Here is a 19,205-nt window from a genome sequence, read left to right on the forward strand (position 1 = left end):
TGGAGGCTGAGACGCGGCAGCAGAGGAGGGAGCTGCCCGCCGCGCCCCCTCCCTGCCCGCAGCCCCGCGCCGCCGCTGAGAGCTTCACTCCCGTAGCCCCCGGCTGCCGCCGCTGGGGGCGGGGGGGGGGGGAAGACCTACGTGTCACTACTGCGCATGGGCCCGTGCTCGCCCGGCGCCGCCGCCGCCGCCGAACTTTGCACGAACTTTCTGCCCGGCCTCGTCCGGCGCGGGGTGGGGACCGGTGACCCCCGGGGGGGGCTCGGTGCTGCAGCTGCCTGCGCGCCTGTCTCCCTTGCCGGGCAGGACGCTGTGCCCTGGCACCGAGCGGGCTCGGGCTCGCTGCCTGCCCGCGGGGGTATCTCCTGGCTGGGCCCTTGCCGCCGGCGTTGTTAGCTGGGCGCCCACCTGCTGTTCGTGCGTTCGCTGGGTCTGCGCCTTGCACGTGGGGCTGTTCCCAGACCTGCTGCTCGCGGCGCCTGGCTCCATTTTCACTGTTTGTCTCTTTTTTTCCTTCTCTTTTGCTCGAGGGGGGAGGGGTGCATCGCTGAATTAACGTGGGATTTTGATGATGACGCTGGCAGTGGCCACAAGAGAGCAGCCAAGCACCCTCCCCTCCACCTCGGTTTCAGGGCTGCGTGATAATTCCCTTCTTAAATCAGCCCAGCCAACATCCCTTCCACCCCCAAAACAGCTCAACAAACATTTAATAAGAAGGATGAAGTGTAACTTCATTGTGGTGTCACTGCTAACTTTCTGTGTCGCTTTGACTGTTTTACTTTTTAAGATTGTTGCAAGTTAGTCGTTTTTGGAGCTGGGATTGTGAAATTTCTGATATTGTTCATAGCTGATATTTGTAAGAATTGTACAAAGTTCAGTTATCTCCCCCACCCCACATCAGGATCTTTTCAGACTTACTTTAGTCTTTTAGACCTCTTTGCTAGAAACCACTCCATAGTTTGTTAATCTGCACAGCACATCGGAGGTTTTAGTGTGCACTAAGAAAGTCCCATCAGGTGAGTTAGCGGGGTTCTGGGTAGGTACTGTATATTTGTCTGGGTAGGGCTGGGTTTAATTATCTTCCTTGATCTTATTTCTCTATATGTATTTGGAGAGGATGAAATAATGACAGTAAATAAAAGCAAGGCATAAGGAATTGGGGGAGGCTGGTTACAAAATCAATGTTCCTGCTTTTAATTACTTGAGAATGAGGATGGTTGACTCATAAGACCCAATCTTATCATTTTGAAATTACTTTATCTGGAGTATTTGGGTGGGACTGGGTGAGGATGGCTTTGCAGAAATTTAAGGAGGGGGGAATAAAATGTTATGGTTTCCAGGGTGGGGCTGTCTAGCGAGAGGGCAGATTTAGGTTTTGTCTAGACTAGGATTTAAAGGTATACTGCTAACATGTTCTGTAATCTAGTGTAGAGAAAGCACACTGTTTTTAATGTGTTCTCTGTGTGTTAAACCCTCGTTAAAGTATACAGTATCTTGTCTGCAGTGGACTCCTAGGATGTCAGCCACTGGTTATGCCTCTTATCCTAGCCTAGACAAGAGCCAGAGTTCCTGGATGGGATCTATATGAAAGGAGGGTTCCCCTGAATGGAAATGTGTAGGTGAGACTGAGTAGCGGTCAGGCATGGCAGAGAGATTCTGGGTAGGTTTTATTATTGAGAAGGTTTTCTGGATGACTCTCCTTTTAGTGAAGAAAAAAGGGTGGAGGGCAGTGGTTCAAATACCTAGCACCAGAAGCTGACTAGAGGGGCTTTACACCCAGTTAGACCTGGTGTACTGAAATCTTTAATTGTAACAAAATGGCCTGCCTTGGGATCTTGTCCAATGCCAGATCAGACTTGCAAAATGCTATTTGTCCGGTGTAACTTTTTTTCCTCCCCCCACCTTTTTTTTTTTAAAAGTAAAATAAGCTTTTTCATTTGTTTCATAGTGAAGAGCAGGTGAGGTGCTTTTGTGCTTTAGCTGGTGATTTCTCTGTGACAATTTTGCAAGGCTGATTTAAATAATTAGATATTAATGTGTGACTAGGCTTTCAGTAATTTGGTCCATAAATTTCAAGTGCAGGGTTCTGGTATTTGTGTCTCTTGCCCCCCTCTCCCAAGTGACTTTAGTTTTAGAGTCTCAGGTGACTCATTGCAACCACTTCCTTTAAGAGGTTATTTCTATGTAGGTATCACTGTTAGAATGAATATCAGAGTAACTTACTAGCTTTTCCCCTTAATGTTATCCTGTTACTCCTAGTTACCTTCCCTAAAGAATTCCTGTCCTTCCTTGGTGTGTATGTCAAATACTTGTAGAAGATCATGTCATCTCTTAGCCATACTGTAAATGTTATGTGCCTCACAAATTAATCCCCATCGCCTCCTAATCATTTGGGTTGTTCTTCTGTAGTGAGGCTAAAAGTGAGAATCCAATTTGTCAGTATCTTCCTAGTAATCTATGTACACAGAACTGAACACCATATTCTTAGTGTGGTGCTCTCATATGGAGAGGGATTGTTGCCTTTTTTTTCCTCCACGACATGATTACTCTTCATCTGCAGTTCAAAACTGACCTAGCCTTTTTTTCTTTGATGTATCACATTGCAAACTCATATAATTTGATCTCTGCTATCAACTCTAGCTCTTTTTCAGTATTACCATGTCCCTGGTTCCTCTCCAACCAGTGAATATCTGTTTGTCTGTTCTTCTCCCCACCATTCATTTTCAACCCCCCCCTCCAATCTTTAGTCTCACTATTATTGTGCCATAGATCACAAGGCCTAGAAAAGTGTAAATAACTAGGGACTAGGCATCTTGGATGTATGTATCTATAAACTTGTTTGGTGATTTAATGAGAAATGGATTAAACTTCATTGAAGTTGGGACTAGTACAGTAGCTTTTCAGAGCACTTAAACACTGGTTAGACTAATACACAAATGAAGTTTGTTATTCAATTTATAATTGACCATATTGAAGAGGACAAGGTTTTTGTAAGGGGCATTATCTGGTGTTTACTCTTAATCTTTCTGGGTGGCCTGTTTTAAAGCTCAAGCTTTTGTGAATAAAGTAGTCTTGTAGATGCAGTTAACTAGGGAGGGATTTGATAGGTTTACTGGCCCTTTAAGGTTGCACCTCCCCCTCATCTCTTTCCCCTCCCCCTCTCTGAGGCTATGAATGGTCACTGGTACAGGCAGTGCTGAGGTGGCATTTGCGAAAATTACTTTCTGCTCTACGCTGACACTGCTTGCTCTGCAGGGAACTCCTAAAGTCTTTCTAAACTCCAGAATGGTTTGGAAGTCTGCCTGCACCCCCTCACAGGTGTGCACATGTACAGATAGGCTAATTACCTATTTTAAAAAAAACAACTTTTCTTCTCTCTTTAGACATAAGGCTTCACTTAAGCAAAATGTCCAGTCTCATTTAGAATCTGCTATGAATGCCTTTGTTAGAATATGCGTGCATTATAACAAATTGTCTGAATTACTCTCGATCTGTGTGTGATTGGGATAGATTGCTTTTCATCTGTCAAGTAACAATTTACTAGAAACGTTGGTAAGAGGAAGCTGCAAAAAAAGTAAATCTTGTCACTTTGAAGGCAGCCAAAGTTTTGAGTCAGTTTAACAGCTTCAGCCTTAGAAGTGACATGTAAACCAGTCACCAGTATCCAATCATCCAGGGGTAGTCAATTATTTTTTGTTAAGGGTCCAGATTTCTTGGTCAAGGTATAATTCAGGTCCAGACTCCAGAGAAAATAATGATTAGTAAATAAAAAAATGTCAGGGTCCATTCCAAAGCATCTGGCTGTCCAGATTTGACCCACCGTCCGCCTATTGACTACCTTGTCTTAAACTGATTAAAGTATAGGCAAGATCAAAGGTATATTTGAAATGTAAGGTTTCGTGAAAAGAAATTGAAATAATCCTAAAGCTAGATTTGTGGGGGATGAGATCAAGGATACTCTGTCGCATGAAGAACAGACTGAAATTTCCCCCAGATCAGATATCAGCATTTAATAAATGCTGATGTAAGTTTAACCAACATGCCTGATGGGACAGTATATTCTGTTCCATCTTTAACATAAAAAAGGGCACAGGCTCGATGGGATCTGTGAGGCAGCATAAAACACCTGAAATCAGAGGCTGTCTTGAGAGGCTGCCTGACCAAGTGGGGCCAGAGTGATGGCACTCAGAGGCTGAAATTGGGAGGGCAAGGGTGAGGGCATGGGGAGAGAAAGTGCACTTCCAAAAATAGAAGAGCGGCTTGCATTCACTGTAACTAACCTGTCTGAGCTGCATAACCTGTCTACCATGTCACCCTGCAAGACCAAACTGTTGTATTTTGATCTCCTCTTGTCCGTTTAATTAGACCGGTTGGATCTTAGATTGTCTTGGGGGGAACTTTCACAGACCATCCTGGAAAGGTGAATTAATTTTCAACCTCAGAGGAAAGTGTGGAGCCTGCACTGCTCTGTCGGGGCTATCAGGGTATGTCTACACAGCAATTAAACACCCATGGCTGGTCCTGACAGCTGACTCAGGCTTGTGGGGCTTGGGCTACAAGGCTGTAAAATTGTGGTGTAGATACTTGGGCTGGAGCCTGGGTTTGGGACAGCCTCGCGGGGTCCCAGATCTCAGGCTCCAGCACAGGTCTGGATGTCTGCACCACAGTTTTACAGCCCTGCAGCCTGAGCCTGATGAGCTGCAAGTATTTAATTGCTTTGTAGACATACCCTACCTCAGAAGGATGCAGAACTAGGGACTCCGCTCTCATAGTGGGTGTTGCTGTCAAGGCTGTGGTCTGACACGCGTACAGGAAACAACCACTGCCCATGGACGAGAATTGAGTTTTAAGGCAGAAAAGGTGGCTGTAGTTATAAAATAGGAGTGGTCAGGGAGTAGAAATATGCCATAATGTTCTTAATTAATCAGTCTCTAGGCTGGTTATATTTAGGAGTGCATCTAGCTGAAAGCACTTTTTTCAGCATGTTTTGTAGAGTACGTGCAATAAATACAGATGAAGTCCCTATTCTGAAGATGGGTAAGCAGGTCCATGAAGGGAATCACACCTTGGGGCAAATAACAGGATACCAGAGCTTTGCAGGGTTGAAGGGAGCTGACCCCAGCCACCCTTTCTGTTTTCTGTGCATTTGATTATATATGTGATGTAATTTAACTTGATTACCCAAATGAGAATCTATTTAATTAAAAATAGATTAAAATGGCACATGATTTGCTACTGCTGTCCAAAAATGCTGATCCTGTTGAAAATCTAAATTGTGGCTTGCCATGTAGTCTCATGTATTTGTTCTTGCATACACACATTCAGAACAAAATTTTAATAAAAGCTTCTGAGAGTACTATGTTGTTCCCCTTTGCCTAGGAACTGCAGTTCATCCAGTGGGCTTCTGAAATTTCCAGTGGCACAAAGCCATTTAAAACATGAGAATGTGGCTTGTTGGGTGAAAAAGTATGGCCATACTTCCCCGAAAGGTGGGGCATCCCTTTGGTTTAATAAGTGGCCCATTATCTGAATGTATTGACTTGATGACCACTTCAGTTCTGGCCTGGCATGACCCTCTGAGGACTGCAATGTATCTCACAGCTTGGGTAATTGTGGAGACTAACAATGTCCACTCAGTCTGCTCTACCAGTAATAGAGCAGTAATTCACACTGCTAAACCTCAGGGATTCCTGTTCCTAAATACATTGCTCTGGTGTTGACTGCAAGGAGAATCACTGCAGCTGGTGTGGACTCAGTGAAACCAGCAGCTGTGCTCCGAAGTCCCTGTCAGATGGTGCACTGTGACCTAATTTAGTGCCCAACACCATGTCCTTAACCATAACCTTTAAGGAGCAGAGCATGTGCAAAGTTAGCCCACTCCTGGTTAGCAGGAAATTGTGTTCTTCTGGGAAATCTGAATCACTGCCAGACACCAACGTACTGCAGTCTTCAACATGAATGGATTCAGGTTCTAGGCAGTACAGAAATCTGCGACTTTTGTGTAGATTGTGACTGCTTATGGCCGGGATAGTAATATTCTTTCTGTATCCTTACGGCTATTCATGGGTCATGGTTGGGTGAAGACCTCTTCAGCCATACTCGTGTCCATCGTGTCACTACCTCTGGCTGAAACTCTGGGAAGGGTGTGACTTAACATACTTTCTTTGACTGTACCATCATGGCTTAACCTGCTTGGGGCTGTAAACCTTGATGTTATCACACTGACTCTGTCATTAGAATATTAGGGGTGGAAGAGACCTCAGGAGGTCATCTAGTCCAACCCCCTGCTCAAAGCAGGATCAACACCAACTAAATCATCCCCGCCAGGGCTTTGTCAAGCCAGGCCTTAAAAACCTCTAAGGATGAAGTCTCCATTCTTACCATTGACGAGACTAGAGTTTGTTTCTTAAGTTAGAATATTAGCCACACATACAAATATATTGGCATATTCCTTCCAGAACATGTTGCTGGCAGTGCTCTAATTTAACAGAATGGCTAGCTTCACCTTCCCTCAACCTTTTCCCCTTGTATTCCCTGCTGGCTACTATAACTAGAATACAAGTAACTTTAATGTTTGTTCTTCTTCGAGTGATTGCTCCTATGCATTCCAGTTAGGTGTGCGCGCGCCGCGCGTGCACAGCATCTCGGAACTTTTTTACCCTAGCAACTCCAGCGGGCCGGCTGGCGCCCCCTGGAGTGGCGCCGCTATGGCGCCTGTTATATACCCCAGCCGGCCCGTCCGCTCCTCAGTTCCTTCTTACCGCCCGTGACGGCCAGTTGGAACTGTGGAGTGCTCTCTGTCCTCCACTACCCTAGCTCTCGCTAAAGGTTTTTTGTATATAGTTAGTTCATAGTACGTGTAGTTAGTTGTTATAGTTAGTTAGTTAGGTTTTAGTTATAAGGTTAGGGGGGTTTCCCCTCCCTTTCCTCCCCCGGTGCGGGCTCATGCCCAAGGCCATGCGCGTGTGCATGTGTATATTAGCCGGAAGACTTTTTTTTTTTTTTTCTTTTCCCCCACCCCCCCCAGTAGCATCCGTCGGGTCAGCCTGGGCGCCCCCTGGGGTTGCACCTTCATGGCACCCAATAAAGGGCCCTGCCAACCCGCCACCTGCTCCGTTCCTTCTTACCACCAGTGATGGTAGCTGGAACTTCCCCGTGCTCTTGCTTCGGCAAGCGGCTTAGCAGTAATTTCGGTTTTCGCTGTTAATAGTTTCCCCTCTCCTCCCTCTTATTTGTCACTGGGACATGCCGTGATCCCTGAGCTTCAAGACTTGCCAGGACTGCCTAAAAGTGACCCTCATGCCTCCTGTTTATGGTGTCTGGGCGAGGGTCACCAAAAAGATTGCTGCAAGATCTGTTGGAAATTCCGACCAAGAACTCTAAATAGAGGGAGCAGTGGCTGAAAATTCTCCTCATGGAGGCAGCTGTCCGACCTCAGTTGGACCCAGGCGTTGGAGATCCCGCTTCCAGTACATCTTTCTTCCCGTGTTCTACCCTAAGCCGCATTCCAGTAGCAGGGAGCAGACTTCACTCCCTGGATGTTTGCAGGGCAGTAGCCTTCTACGTGGAGAGAACAAAGTCATTCAGAAAGTATATCCAGTTATTCGTGGCAGTGGTGGACACAATGAAAGGTCAGCCAATATTGTCACAACGCATCTCGTCATGGATAGCGTCCTGTATTTGTGAGTTCTACAAACTGGTGGGGGTTCCTGCACCTCCAATCACTGCGCACTCCACCAGGACGCAGGCTTCATCAACAGCGTTCCTGGCTCATGTTCCCACTCAGGATATCTGCAGAGCGGCGATGTGGTCCTCCATCCATACTTTTGCCATGCACTATGTGATTATCTAGCAGGCCAGAGACAATGCGGCCTTCGGACGAGCAGTGCTCCAATCAGTGACAACTCTGACCCCGCTTCCTGAACTTGGGCGTCACCTGATTGGAATTGACATGAACAAGCACTTGAAGAAAAAACGGTCATTCGCCTTCTCGTAACCCTTGTTCTTTGAGATGTGGTGTTCATGTCCATTCCAATACCCATCCTCCTACCCCTCTATCGGAGTAGCTAGCAAGAAGGAACTGAGGGAGTGGTGGGTCGGTAGGCCTCTCTTTTGGGCGCTATGAAGGTGTGACTCCAGGGGGCACCCAGGCCGACCCGACAGGTACTGCTAGGGGAAAAATCTTCCGGCTACTGTGCACATACATGTGCACACACCTGATTGGAATGGACATGAACAATACCTCTCAAAGAACAACAGTTATGAGAAGGTGAGTAAACATTTTTTTGTAAAACGAAAAACTAAGGGAACCATCATGTGCCTTGGCCTGATCCCAAGGCCAACTGAAGACAGTGGAAAGACTCCCAAAGATCTTCAATCAGTTTTGGATCAGGCCCTCACACTGTGGTAATCTTGCTACTCTTGTCCTTTCCTCCTCCTCTTCCCCCACCCCCCTTAGTCAATCACCATCACTTATTGTGTCATATCTCGTTCAGATTGTGACCTCTTAGCAGCAAAGACTGAGTCTTGACTTTTGTGACACTTCTAGCATGCTTTGGGGCAGTCAAAGAAATGATAGAGGTACTGGCTTATTGAGAAGGTGGGGAAAGGATTTAGGAGATGTCATTTGTGGAACACTTAGTGAAAGCCTCTTCAAAGCAAAACTGCAGTACTTCGAGTAAAAGGTGGCCTTGTGCCTCCAACTGATGATTAGATGTTAGCTTTTGGGTTTGCCTATATGCTAACTTCAAAATCTCTGAAGTTCTAGGGGAAGCTCTCTTGACAAGGTGAGTATACCTGGCAGGGGGATTTAGAATATGTTTCAAGACTCAAGTTTAGTGTCTAGTGTGTGTTATAACCAGCACCTGTCTGCATGCAGCTATGTCTCTCTGTCTTGGGTTCTGAGGAAGAGTCTGCATTGATTCACCCGAGCTTCACTAAGTTACATTCCTAACTTCTGACTACTGTCAATTTTTATTGGCAGTTTTTCAGGTTGTTTCCTCCAACTAGATGGATTGCTGTTGATGCTATGGTTTTCAACCCTGAAACTTCCAATTCATATCCTACATCTGTTACTAATCTGCCGTATTTCAGCCTTACGCTATATACACTTTTGTAGGCAGAGTAACCGAACAAAGTTTCCTGTGGGATTTAGCTTTGTGCTGGTGATTCCCTATGGTTGTGGTTAAACAATATGGAGGTGATGCAGCAATCTGTGAGTTAGTGTTGGAGCTTCCTTGATGATGGGCAAGTTTTGAGATGGCACAGACGCGTACTTAGTTTGAAACAAAAAATACAGTAAAGGCAACACTCTTGAAATTCTACAGGATTGGGGGAATGTCATATTTTCTTTTGTCTAGGAGCAGAGTTAATAACTATTTATTTTTTCTTTCTATAAAGCAAAAGCTGGCAGGCTGACAAACAGGCAGCTAACAGGACGGACTTTCTGGCTACTGACCATTTAGCTGGTAAGTTACTGTTTATATATATCAGACTTTCCTGTTGCTGGGCCACTTGCTCAGCAAAGAGAAATTACCAGTGTTCTGCAGTGACCATCTGCCCACAGCTATCTTTTCTCATTATGGGCCTTTCTTGCATGATGGACCTGTACATTAGAGAGCACCTTTCTGCAGTTTTATCCCATCCAGAGTCAATGTATGGTCACTGAATTTAAGAACAACCGAAAAACCCACCTTAATGATAAATGTTGATAGGATGATTAGAGGGTGCTAGTCTACTTGTGTTCCCCTCTTCTGTAGGCATAGGCTGTAGACATCCCACCCTTCTGAACTCTGATCACTGAGTTTAGAATGTGGAATGTTGGGCTGTGTCAAGGTCAGTACGTTCTGTTTCTGGATTGAATGAAAAGCTTGAGGCTGGGAGCTGCCGTAGACCACTTTGCTCCTTTAAAGCAACTGTTTTTCAGGGCTCTTTGTCATGAGAGGGACTTAACTCCAATCTTGCTCATGAAGCAAGTTTCACACAGTTTGTATGAGTGTTGGTCATAGTGATTCTGGCTTGCCAAGCTAAAAGTGAGGTGAAGCTGTAGTTGATCATGAAAGGGGGTGAGGACTCAGATTACCAAGGGTGAATCTGAGAGAGAACTTGGCTAAATGCTTAAAATCTAGATGTGTTGCTAATGTTTGTTCTGTGATAGTACTCCAAGCATAGAAAGCAGTGGGGAGAGGACAAGAGTCCACATAGTAGAAACTAGAGGCAGTGGCTAGGCAAGATACAGAACCTTCCTCAGTATTGTAGTGTCCTTTGTGATCACTGCAGAATCAAATCCATTGGTAAATAGGAAAAAATTATTAGAAGTGGATTTTGCATTTCCCTGCCATGCAGAAGTGTGGCCGCTAATTAATAGAGCCCTGTAAATCTGCAGATCTTCGCTTTATATCCACGGACCATGTTTGCAGATTGGCTGTGGATACAAATTTTGTATCCATGCAGGGCTCTACTAATGAACTCTTATTTTGTGTGTGTGTGTGTGTGTGTGTGTATGACACTTGCCATCAATTTGTCCCTAGATGACATATGTACAAATGAGAAATGGTTTTCCCTTGATACTGACAAGAATCTTTTAAAGTCACTGCTTCCTTCCTAGGCATGGTATGGGGGAGGTGTTTTCACTTTTATGGAAGCTCTTAGGTAAACACAGTGGCTCCTTCACTCCAAATTAAGTTTTAAACTAATCTCTTAAATTCTGCCCATGGAGAAGTCCACCTCTCCCTGTTTTTGGTTATGGTGATGCTGGTGATAAGCAGTGCACCATTCTCTCTCCCAGTGGCATACCCGGATTGTGTGTAGGTGGGAAATCGACAATGAGCTCTGTGGCAGTTTTGACCCAGGAGAGCTTCGCTGAACACCGCAGCGGCCTGACTCAGCAACAGGTGAAAGGTAAGATAGTCACAAAGTTCCTATGAAATCCCACTTGATATTTGCTGCACACATGAGGTCCCTCCTGCTGCCTACAAGTGCTTCAGAATTGCAGGGTACTTGTGGGCAGCCAAAGAAGAGGTCTCCTTATTCATAGTGTGGTTGGGCCATCAGATTATGGTTACCCACCTAGAGCAGAATAGTAGTATTTCATATCTATTTTGCCCACGTGTAAATGACCAGACAGAATCAGGCTTTCAGCCTCTACAAAGAATCCTCCTTTTAAGCAGATTGTGTCAACAGTGGTACATGCTGTAGAATAGGGTGTATCTGGGAGAGCAACACACAGTGATGTGGGAGTACTTGCTCTTTTAGTAGCAGGATCAGGCACCGGGGGCTCTTTCCTGCCACACACACACAGGGTTTCATGGCCGCAGCTATGTAGGAGAAGCTACTGATGGACTCTGTCTCCCATCCTTTCAACACAGTGGGCCAACTCTAACTTGAGAAGAGTTGCACCTACTTCACAACAGGTCTTAACTTGGTCCAGTGTACCTAGAGCTCTTGCTAGTTCCCTAGTGGATCATACCTGAGCTCCCCCTGTCCCCTTGCCCAATATCCAGGATTTTGCTGGACTTCCTCTGCTTTGTTTGCTCCAACCCTCCATCTCCCTCAGTCTCTTCACCTCAGCTTGACTCCACACCTGCCCCTCCTACCTTCCTCTCCCTTGCCCTGTCTGCCTCACCTTCTTTACTTTTCTTTGCATATAGCTGATCCCCCTCTTAACTGAACCCACCCTAAATAAATGCATATTGTAGCACTAATGTGCAGTTTGTTGCCATCACTTTTTTCACTCTGCTGGTGTGTTTTTGCTCTTTTCCCCCCACCTTGCATTTGTCATGTCTCTATTTAGACTGTAATCTCCTTGGGGCTGGGACTTCTCTCTTTGTACAGTCCCTACCACAATGGAGCCCTGTTCTGGGTTGGTCCTTGGGCACTGCAATAATAAACCTAATTGTGCACAACCTGCTTCCCTCAACCCTACTTAAATAGACATCTGCAATGGGCATGAATGGGAGAATTGCCAGCAATTAAAACTTTGTATTGTTTGCCTCACTGCAGTTGCAGCTTTAAACTCTGAAGAGGAAAATGACCCTCCAACTTATAAGGATGCCTTTCCTCCACTCCCTGAGAAAGCTGCATGTTTGGAAACTGCCCAGGAACCGTCTGGTGCCTGGAGCAAAATTCGACCGATCAAGGCTTCTGTCATCACTCAGGTTGGTGGAAGCCAAACGTCTCATCTTCCCCCTTCTCCCCCCGCAACAGTGTATCTCCTTCCCATTCCAAAAAGAATACAGATGAGCATCTCTTAAGAACTCATTAGGTAGTATGCTGAGAGAGAGTGGAGAGTGGTTTCCTCCTCTCCAGTGACCCTGGGTACAGGGAGAGGAAGTACGGCAGGTGAAAGTGATATGCCAAGAGGGTTAAATCAATGGGCGCTGCTTGCATAGAGGAGTATGCCCAGCATTCCTGTGATAGAGAGTTCAGTGGAAGAGGAGTTGGCTAAAAGAGAGTCTTATTCTTGTCCGTACACCCTCATTTCATAAATAGTATTGGTAATCCTGAGAATGGACAAGAATATCCCGAGTTCTAATACCTAATACTAAAACTTGGAAAGGATATAAAAGCTCATGCTTCAGGGCTTAAGTTCATCTCTAACTAGGGTTGGGGAGTTAGTCTGATCCCAGAAAGGTCTATCTCACATCTGCCTGCTGTGGGGTTCTTGCACCTTCCTCTGAAAGCATGTAATGCTGGCATGCAGAAGATTCCTGTGGCATAAATAAAACACATTATTAAAACTGCCAAGAACTGATGGCTCAGCCTACTGCACGAGTATCTTCATTTTGTGAAGGGTGAAGATCCAGTGTAGTAACCCAACTTGTAGTCTAAGCAGTAGGGCTCGTCCACATAACTCAACAGCCTGTGTCACGCTGAATAATCTGCCCTCGCCTCACCTGTTATATGGGTTGATCAGGTGTTTCATGTACCGCTGGAGGAAAGGAAATACAAGGACATGAACCAGTTTGGAGAAGGAGAGCAGGCCAAGATCTGCCTGGACATCATGCAGAAGACTGGAGCTCACCTGGAGCTCTCTCTCGCAAAGGACCAGGGCCTTTCGATCATGGTCTCTGGCAAGCTGGAAGCAGTCATGAAAGCTCGGAAGGAGATTGTCGCTCGGCTTCAGACACAGGTGAGTGTATCTAACTGTTCTCTTCTACTTGTCTTTGCTCCTCCAACAAGATGCCCTGCTGCTTGGAGGCCTCTGGGCGTGGGTGCTCATAAACTGAAGAGTTGTAATTAGATGACTAATCTAGTTTTGCCTTGCCTCTTTCAAAATGCACAAATGATGAATCGGGATGGAGACCAGGCTTGAAAGAGGGTTCAAAGCTAATTACAGGCCATGGTGTAAACTCCTCCCCAGCTAGATCCCTGCAACATCTGCTATACAAACAAGACATTGCACCTGGAGAGACTGCAGACCCCTCACAAGAAGCTGGTATTGCCTGGGAGATGGTTAACTGTTAATGTAATATATACATACAGATAAATGCGGGAGGTGAAGGAGGGGAGTTACTGGATAGGTAATACAATCGAGGTTTCTGATGACATAGCTTACAAGTGGGACTTAAGTTACCAGAAACCCATAGATGCAATTGTTTTCTCCTCTCACTGCTGCATATTTTTATAATCTGTCTGAGGACAAGAGTATTATCAAGGCTTTCTTTCTATTTTTTTTAACATCTCTCAGCTCACTTTTGACTTGCTGTTTAAGGTTTCTCAAATGCATTTCCAGCAGAGGCAGTTGCCATTGATAACACTAATGTACGCACCACAACAGTACCTTTCCACCCACACGTCGCACCCAACCAGATGGTAAACAATGATACAAGCTCTAGAATGGGGCACATCTGGGAGTGCTGTAGGAGAGCACTTTTTGCTTGAATATAGCACATTTGGGGACATCAGGCTAAGGTTTCCTATCACGCTTGCCCAGAGTCTTTGTCCACCCCTTCCTCATCCCTGTATCTCTTGTTTTCAACCAAAAAAAAAGAGTAGCAGGCAGTAGAGTTGAAGCCTAAGTTGTCTATAGGCTACACCGCTAAGGATTTTTGTGGTCTTTTTTCTTTTGCCTTGACGTGTGTGTGTGTGTGTAACTTTAAAGTCTTAATATACATGAACTGGCATCAAGAGATCCAATAGGATCATAAGCCACCAAGATAGCAAAAAGGTTAAAACTGAAGCGATGGGATATACAAGAGAAGGCAATATTCCCAAGCACATACCTAACCCTTAATGGAAGATTCAGAGAGTAGGTTCTGAAAAAGTAGCCTCTACTGTCCTGGGATGACACCAGGAACAGTGCCTTTTGCTAGTAGACCACATGTTCAAACGTACCACTTCAGTAGTGAGCAAAGGTTACCATCTAATAGCTGTCTGCTCTCTGTGAAATAAGTGGTCTTGATTGAATTCCTAATGAACAAGTGCCCACATGCTAAGGTCTTGGCAACTTTAGCAGCAGAGGCCAAAAGCCTGAATCAACACTCGCCCTTGAGGCAGTCTCTCTAAACTGTAGCTGCAGTACAAAGTTGCTTGTGCTGCTCCTTCCCATGGTGTATCCAGGGGACCTTGCCATCAACAGCTAGGGGACTTCGGTCTCCAGAGCTTCCTTCTTGTATCTCATACAAGATCTAAATTAACTCAAAATACTGCTATTTGGGTGAGGAAAGCAATTCATCTTTCTTTTTTGTTGGTAATAAGGCTCCACAGAGGGAAATAATCAGTATCTTATTCCTGAGGCAGAACATAGCCCCTGGCTAAGGGGACTTGTCTTGTTCTGTAACACCATCCTGAGAGGCAACTAACTTGAGTCGTCTTTTTCTGACCATGACAGATGAGTACTCATTCCAGTGTTTGGTTCCTGTGTTGCAGGCTTCAGCGACAGTTGCCATTCCCAAGGAGCATCATCGCTTTGTCATTGGCAAGAATGGCGAGAAGCTGCAGGACCTGGAGCTCAAAACTGCAACCAAAATCCAGATCCCCCGCCCGGATGACCCCAGCAACCAGATCAAGATCACTGGCACCAAGGAAGGGATAGAGAAGGCCCGACACGAGATCCTGCTGATCTCCGCCGAGCAGGTATCTGAGTGGCACCTTCATCTTCCCTGCCTCCTGGGAACAGATAGATGTATGCTGTTGCACAAGATGGTGCAGCCTCATTGTACAAAAGGACCATAGTTCAGTGGAGAGACAGTGTTGTGTTTAGTGGTCAAAGTGCAGTTCTAGGAGTCAGGAGCCCTGGCGTCAAGCCGTGAGTGCCACTGGCTCTGTTCCTCCACCTTTCTGTTTCTACAGTTACTATTTTAAAATGTTATGAGGTAGTTGGGTGAAAAATGCTATAGATGCAAGGTGAAAGGAGGAGGGGTTTCATGGATGGGAATGTTGTCATGATATAGGTCGGGGTAGGCAACCTATGGCACGTGCGTTGAAGGTGGCACGCAAGCTGATTTTCAGTGGCACTCGCGCTACCCAGGGCCTGGCCACCAGTCCGGGGGGCTCTGCATTTTAATTTAATTTTAAAGGAAGCTTCTTAAACATTTTAAAAACCTTATTTACTTTATATACAACAATAGTTTAGTTCTACTTGCTTGTAGAAAGAGCCCTTATAAAAATGTTTAAATGTATTACTGGCACGCAAGACCTTAAATTAGTGAATAAATGAAGACTCGGCACAGCACTTCTGAAAGGTTGTCGACCCCTGATATAGGTAGTAAGACTCTTACAGGAGCTGAAGATTTAAGGCAGGGGTCAGCAACCTTTCAGAAGTGGTGTCCCGAGTCTTCATTTATTCACTCTAATTTAAGGTTTCGCGTGCCAGTCATACATTTTTAACGTTTTCAGAAGGTCTCTTTTTATAAGTCTATAATATATAACTAAACTATTGTTATATATAAAGTAAATAAGGTTTTTAAAATGTTTAAGAAGCTTCCTTTCAAAATTTAAATTAAAATGCAGAGCCCCCCGGACTGGTGGACAGGACCCGGGCAGTCTGAGTGCCACTGAAAATCAGTTCCCTTGCTGCCTTTGGCACGTGTGCCATAGGTTGCCTACCCCTGATTTAAGGGGTGGATTTTAAAAGGATTATGAACACAAGTGATACTTGTATCCAGGAGTATAGGGCACTCTTGTAGAGAGGTAAGAAGTCATACTTGAGAACTCTGCTCTCCAGAGTGGGGACTTTCCAGCATACTTTACCTAGAACATACCCATGGAGCTCTGTGACTAATCTGTCTTGTTTTGCCTTTGTGAAGGATAAGCGTGCAGTGGAGAGACTGGATGTGGATAAAGTGTACCACCCCTTCATTGCTGGCCCTTTCAACAAGCTGGTGAGTGAGATCATGCAGGAGACAGGGACGCGCATCAACATTCCACCACCTAGCGTCAACAAGACCGAGATAGTCTTCACAGGTGAAAAGGAGCAGCTGGCCCAAGCTGTAGCTCGTATTAAGAAGATCTACGAGGAGAAGGTATGGGTGCTCTAGAGAGAATCTCTCTCATTCATAACTGCCTCTTCCTCCCTATGTTATGTTACCCACCATACTCCTCTGTTTACCCCCTTTTTGTTACCCTTCCCAAAAAAGTTTTGTCTGTTGGATCTGTTCAGCCGTGTTGCCCATCTGCTGTTGAAGAAAAGTAGGTCGTGTGGTGTGGTGAGGTATTGAATGTTCAGCTTCTAAAATTTCTTCTGTGGTCAGCCTGCCACAAGGAGTTGCATCTGACTTAAATTAAAAAAAAAAAAACCCACAAACCCAAAACTGAGGGAAGGAGGAATTTCAGGACAAATGGGGCTTGGAGACTAGCTGGCTTGTTATGATAGCTGCAGAGTACATCTCTCTCCTGTCAACTTTCCATTAGCTGCTATTGACATTCCAGCTATGAATTGCAGGACTGCTCCCCCATGGCTGAGTCTGAGTACTTAACCTTTGCTGAAATCCCTATCATATAACTCATGTACTTATTGCAGTCTGGGTATCACCTTGAGAACACAATTGGGAATCAGGGTAAGTACGATATACATATGTGTATGCACGTATGGCTGTCCTTGCCCCAGAGAGTTTACAATCTAATAGCAGATGGCATGCTTTACTTCAAAATCCTTATAAGCACCACATTTGATCATAGATTCCCAGCAAGAGCCCAACTTTTTTTTTTTTTTTAATTGTCCTGGATTATCCTACAACTGGTTCATTCTTTCTTCCTTATCCTGCTCCTTTCTGGGCAGAGAGTTTAACTGTATCTGGTGGCATCCCCCCTTTGCTTTCCCTGCCACTTGTGACTGATGCCCTCACACCTCTTGCCCAAACAGAAAAAAAAGACTACGACCATTGCAGTGGAGGTGAAAAAGTCCCAGCACAAATACGTCATCGGCCCCAAGGGGAATTCCCTGCAGGAGATCCTGGAGAAAACTGGAGTCTCAGTCGAGATCCCACCCACTGACAGCAGCTCTGAGACGGTGATACTGCGTGGCGAGCCTGAAAAACTTGGGCAGGCATTGACTGAAGTCTATGCCAAGGTATTGCAAAATAGCACGTCAGCTTAAGTTGCCAAGCGATGTCTTTTAGATGGGGGGACTCCCCATAAGCAACTTTCTGCACTACTCTGTCTAAAAGGCATAAATTTGAATGGATCCCCAAGCATCTAGAGGCCATGAGCATCTCCATTGTGCTCTTGTATATGGATAGCTAACTTGAGAACTCTGTACTAACAAGGCTGGTGCTGAGATGCACGCTTCAATAGCCCTTGAATGGTGGGTATGTTGTGATGTGCCTTCATAGTCATTCATGTTCATAGTCTTTTCCTCTTCCCTAGGCTAACAGCTTCAACGTCTCCTCAGTCTCTGCCCCCTCTTGGCTTCACCGTTTCATCATTGGAAAGAAGGGACAAAATCTGGCCAAAATCACTCAGCAGATGCCAAAGGTATAGACAGTTCATGGCAGCCTCACCCACTCCACTCAACTCCTTTCTCTTTCCTTAGAGAGATGGTCTCTGCCCTTTCTCTCCAAACCTCTCTAAAGGTGTCTAGATTTCTGGTAAATACTATAGGAATGTTGCTAGAAATGGATGGGAATGGAGAAGAGAGCATCCTTCTTTACAAGATGCTCTTGCAGTTGGGATCAGTAATACCACTTTTCCCTTCAGAATATCTCCATTTTATATAGGTTCAAATAATCAGTAAGACAGGCTGAACTCTTCATATGAAATTTTTTGTGCAATTCTTATTAAACAACCGCCAGATGTAGTAATTGCATCTCTGTATGGTGCTGTTCAAAGGGTCAGTAAGCTGGTGATTTTGTTTGGTTTTTTTCACCATCTGTAAAATGGAGATCATAGGTGGAGTGAGGTGCCCAAAGTCACTGTGGGAGTCAGGAGTAGAACCCAGGGCACCTGCTCTAGACACTCAACCATGTGGCCTTTGATATAGGTGGTTGTCCATTCATAAAAATAAGCAAAGGATAACATGCAACTTTCTCTCCCAATTGGGGAGCACACAACAAAGCCCTCAGCAGCAGAGATGGATGGCTTTGTCATGGCCAGCAGCATTGATCTGGGTTACACGTCTTGAAGCTCTTATGACATTCCTTGTCTTGTTTAAAGGTTCATATTGAGTTCACTGAAGGGGAGGATAAAATCACCCTTGAGGGACCAACAGAGGACGTGAATGTGGCTCAGGAACAGATTGAGGTCATGGTCAAGGATCTGGTGAGTTGGCATGTTTTAGCTTCAGTGGGGTAAGGCTCCAAACTATTGTAAAAGTAAGAATGCGGAGATGGCAGTAACAAGAAACAAGGGCTAACTTGCATATCCTCTTTTATAAACATTATACCCCCAGATGGGGGACAGGGATTTCACAAAAAGCAGGCAGTCTAGACGTGTACAATGAGCTGAAATTTAAAGCATTCATCATGAAGCATCCTCTGTCTCTCTGACCCTCAGTAATTTGCCTTATGACTTACTAAGAGAGGGAGTGGTGTTGATGCAATACAAGAAGACTCTTCCAGGTGGTGGTAGGTGCACAAGAGAAGGTTTTCACTTTAGGACTGGTGAGATTGCATGGGGGCTTAGTGTTTCACACACCGGGCACTACTAGTACAGACCAGAGTAACTTAATGATGCTGTTCAACTCAGCAGCAGTAGGAGTGTTTGTGGTTAGTTGTCAAAGGGCTAGCATTGATATTCAGTTATTATGGACAACAGATGCAAGAACTAGT

At 45.2% G+C, this 19,205-nt stretch overlaps 1 protein-coding gene across 5 annotated transcripts in view; it reads left to right on the plus strand.

Annotated features, from left to right (window-relative positions):
• Window positions 1-19,205, plus strand: part of LOC120372363 (high density lipoprotein binding protein) — a 94,992-nt gene that overhangs the window by 43,574 nt on the left and 32,213 nt on the right. For 4 of the 5 annotated variants that reach the window (XR_005584923.1, XM_039489398.1, XM_039489399.1 and 1 more), the window contains exons 2-10: window positions 9,400-9,467; window positions 10,787-10,899; window positions 12,001-12,155; window positions 12,914-13,129; window positions 14,869-15,075; window positions 16,248-16,463; window positions 17,303-17,509; window positions 17,806-17,913; window positions 18,592-18,696. Coding sequence is in view for 4 of the 5 variants with exons in the window: in XM_039489398.1 (XP_039345332.1) it covers window positions 10,824-10,899; window positions 12,001-12,155; window positions 12,914-13,129; window positions 14,869-15,075; window positions 16,248-16,463; window positions 17,303-17,509; window positions 17,806-17,913; window positions 18,592-18,696 (1,290 nt within the window). In the remaining variant the exon portion in view is untranslated. Of the gene's footprint in view, window positions 1-8,590; window positions 8,787-9,399; window positions 9,468-10,786; window positions 10,900-12,000; window positions 12,156-12,913; window positions 13,130-14,868; window positions 15,076-16,247; window positions 16,464-17,302; window positions 17,510-17,805; window positions 17,914-18,591; window positions 18,697-19,205 lie in introns of those variants that run through there. The other variant, XM_039489397.1, reaches the window with a different exon arrangement.

This window comes from Mauremys reevesii, linkage group 9, assembly GCF_016161935.1.
Source record: "Mauremys reevesii isolate NIE-2019 linkage group 9, ASM1616193v1, whole genome shotgun sequence".
NCBI lineage: Eukaryota > Metazoa > Chordata > Testudines > Geoemydidae > Mauremys > Mauremys reevesii.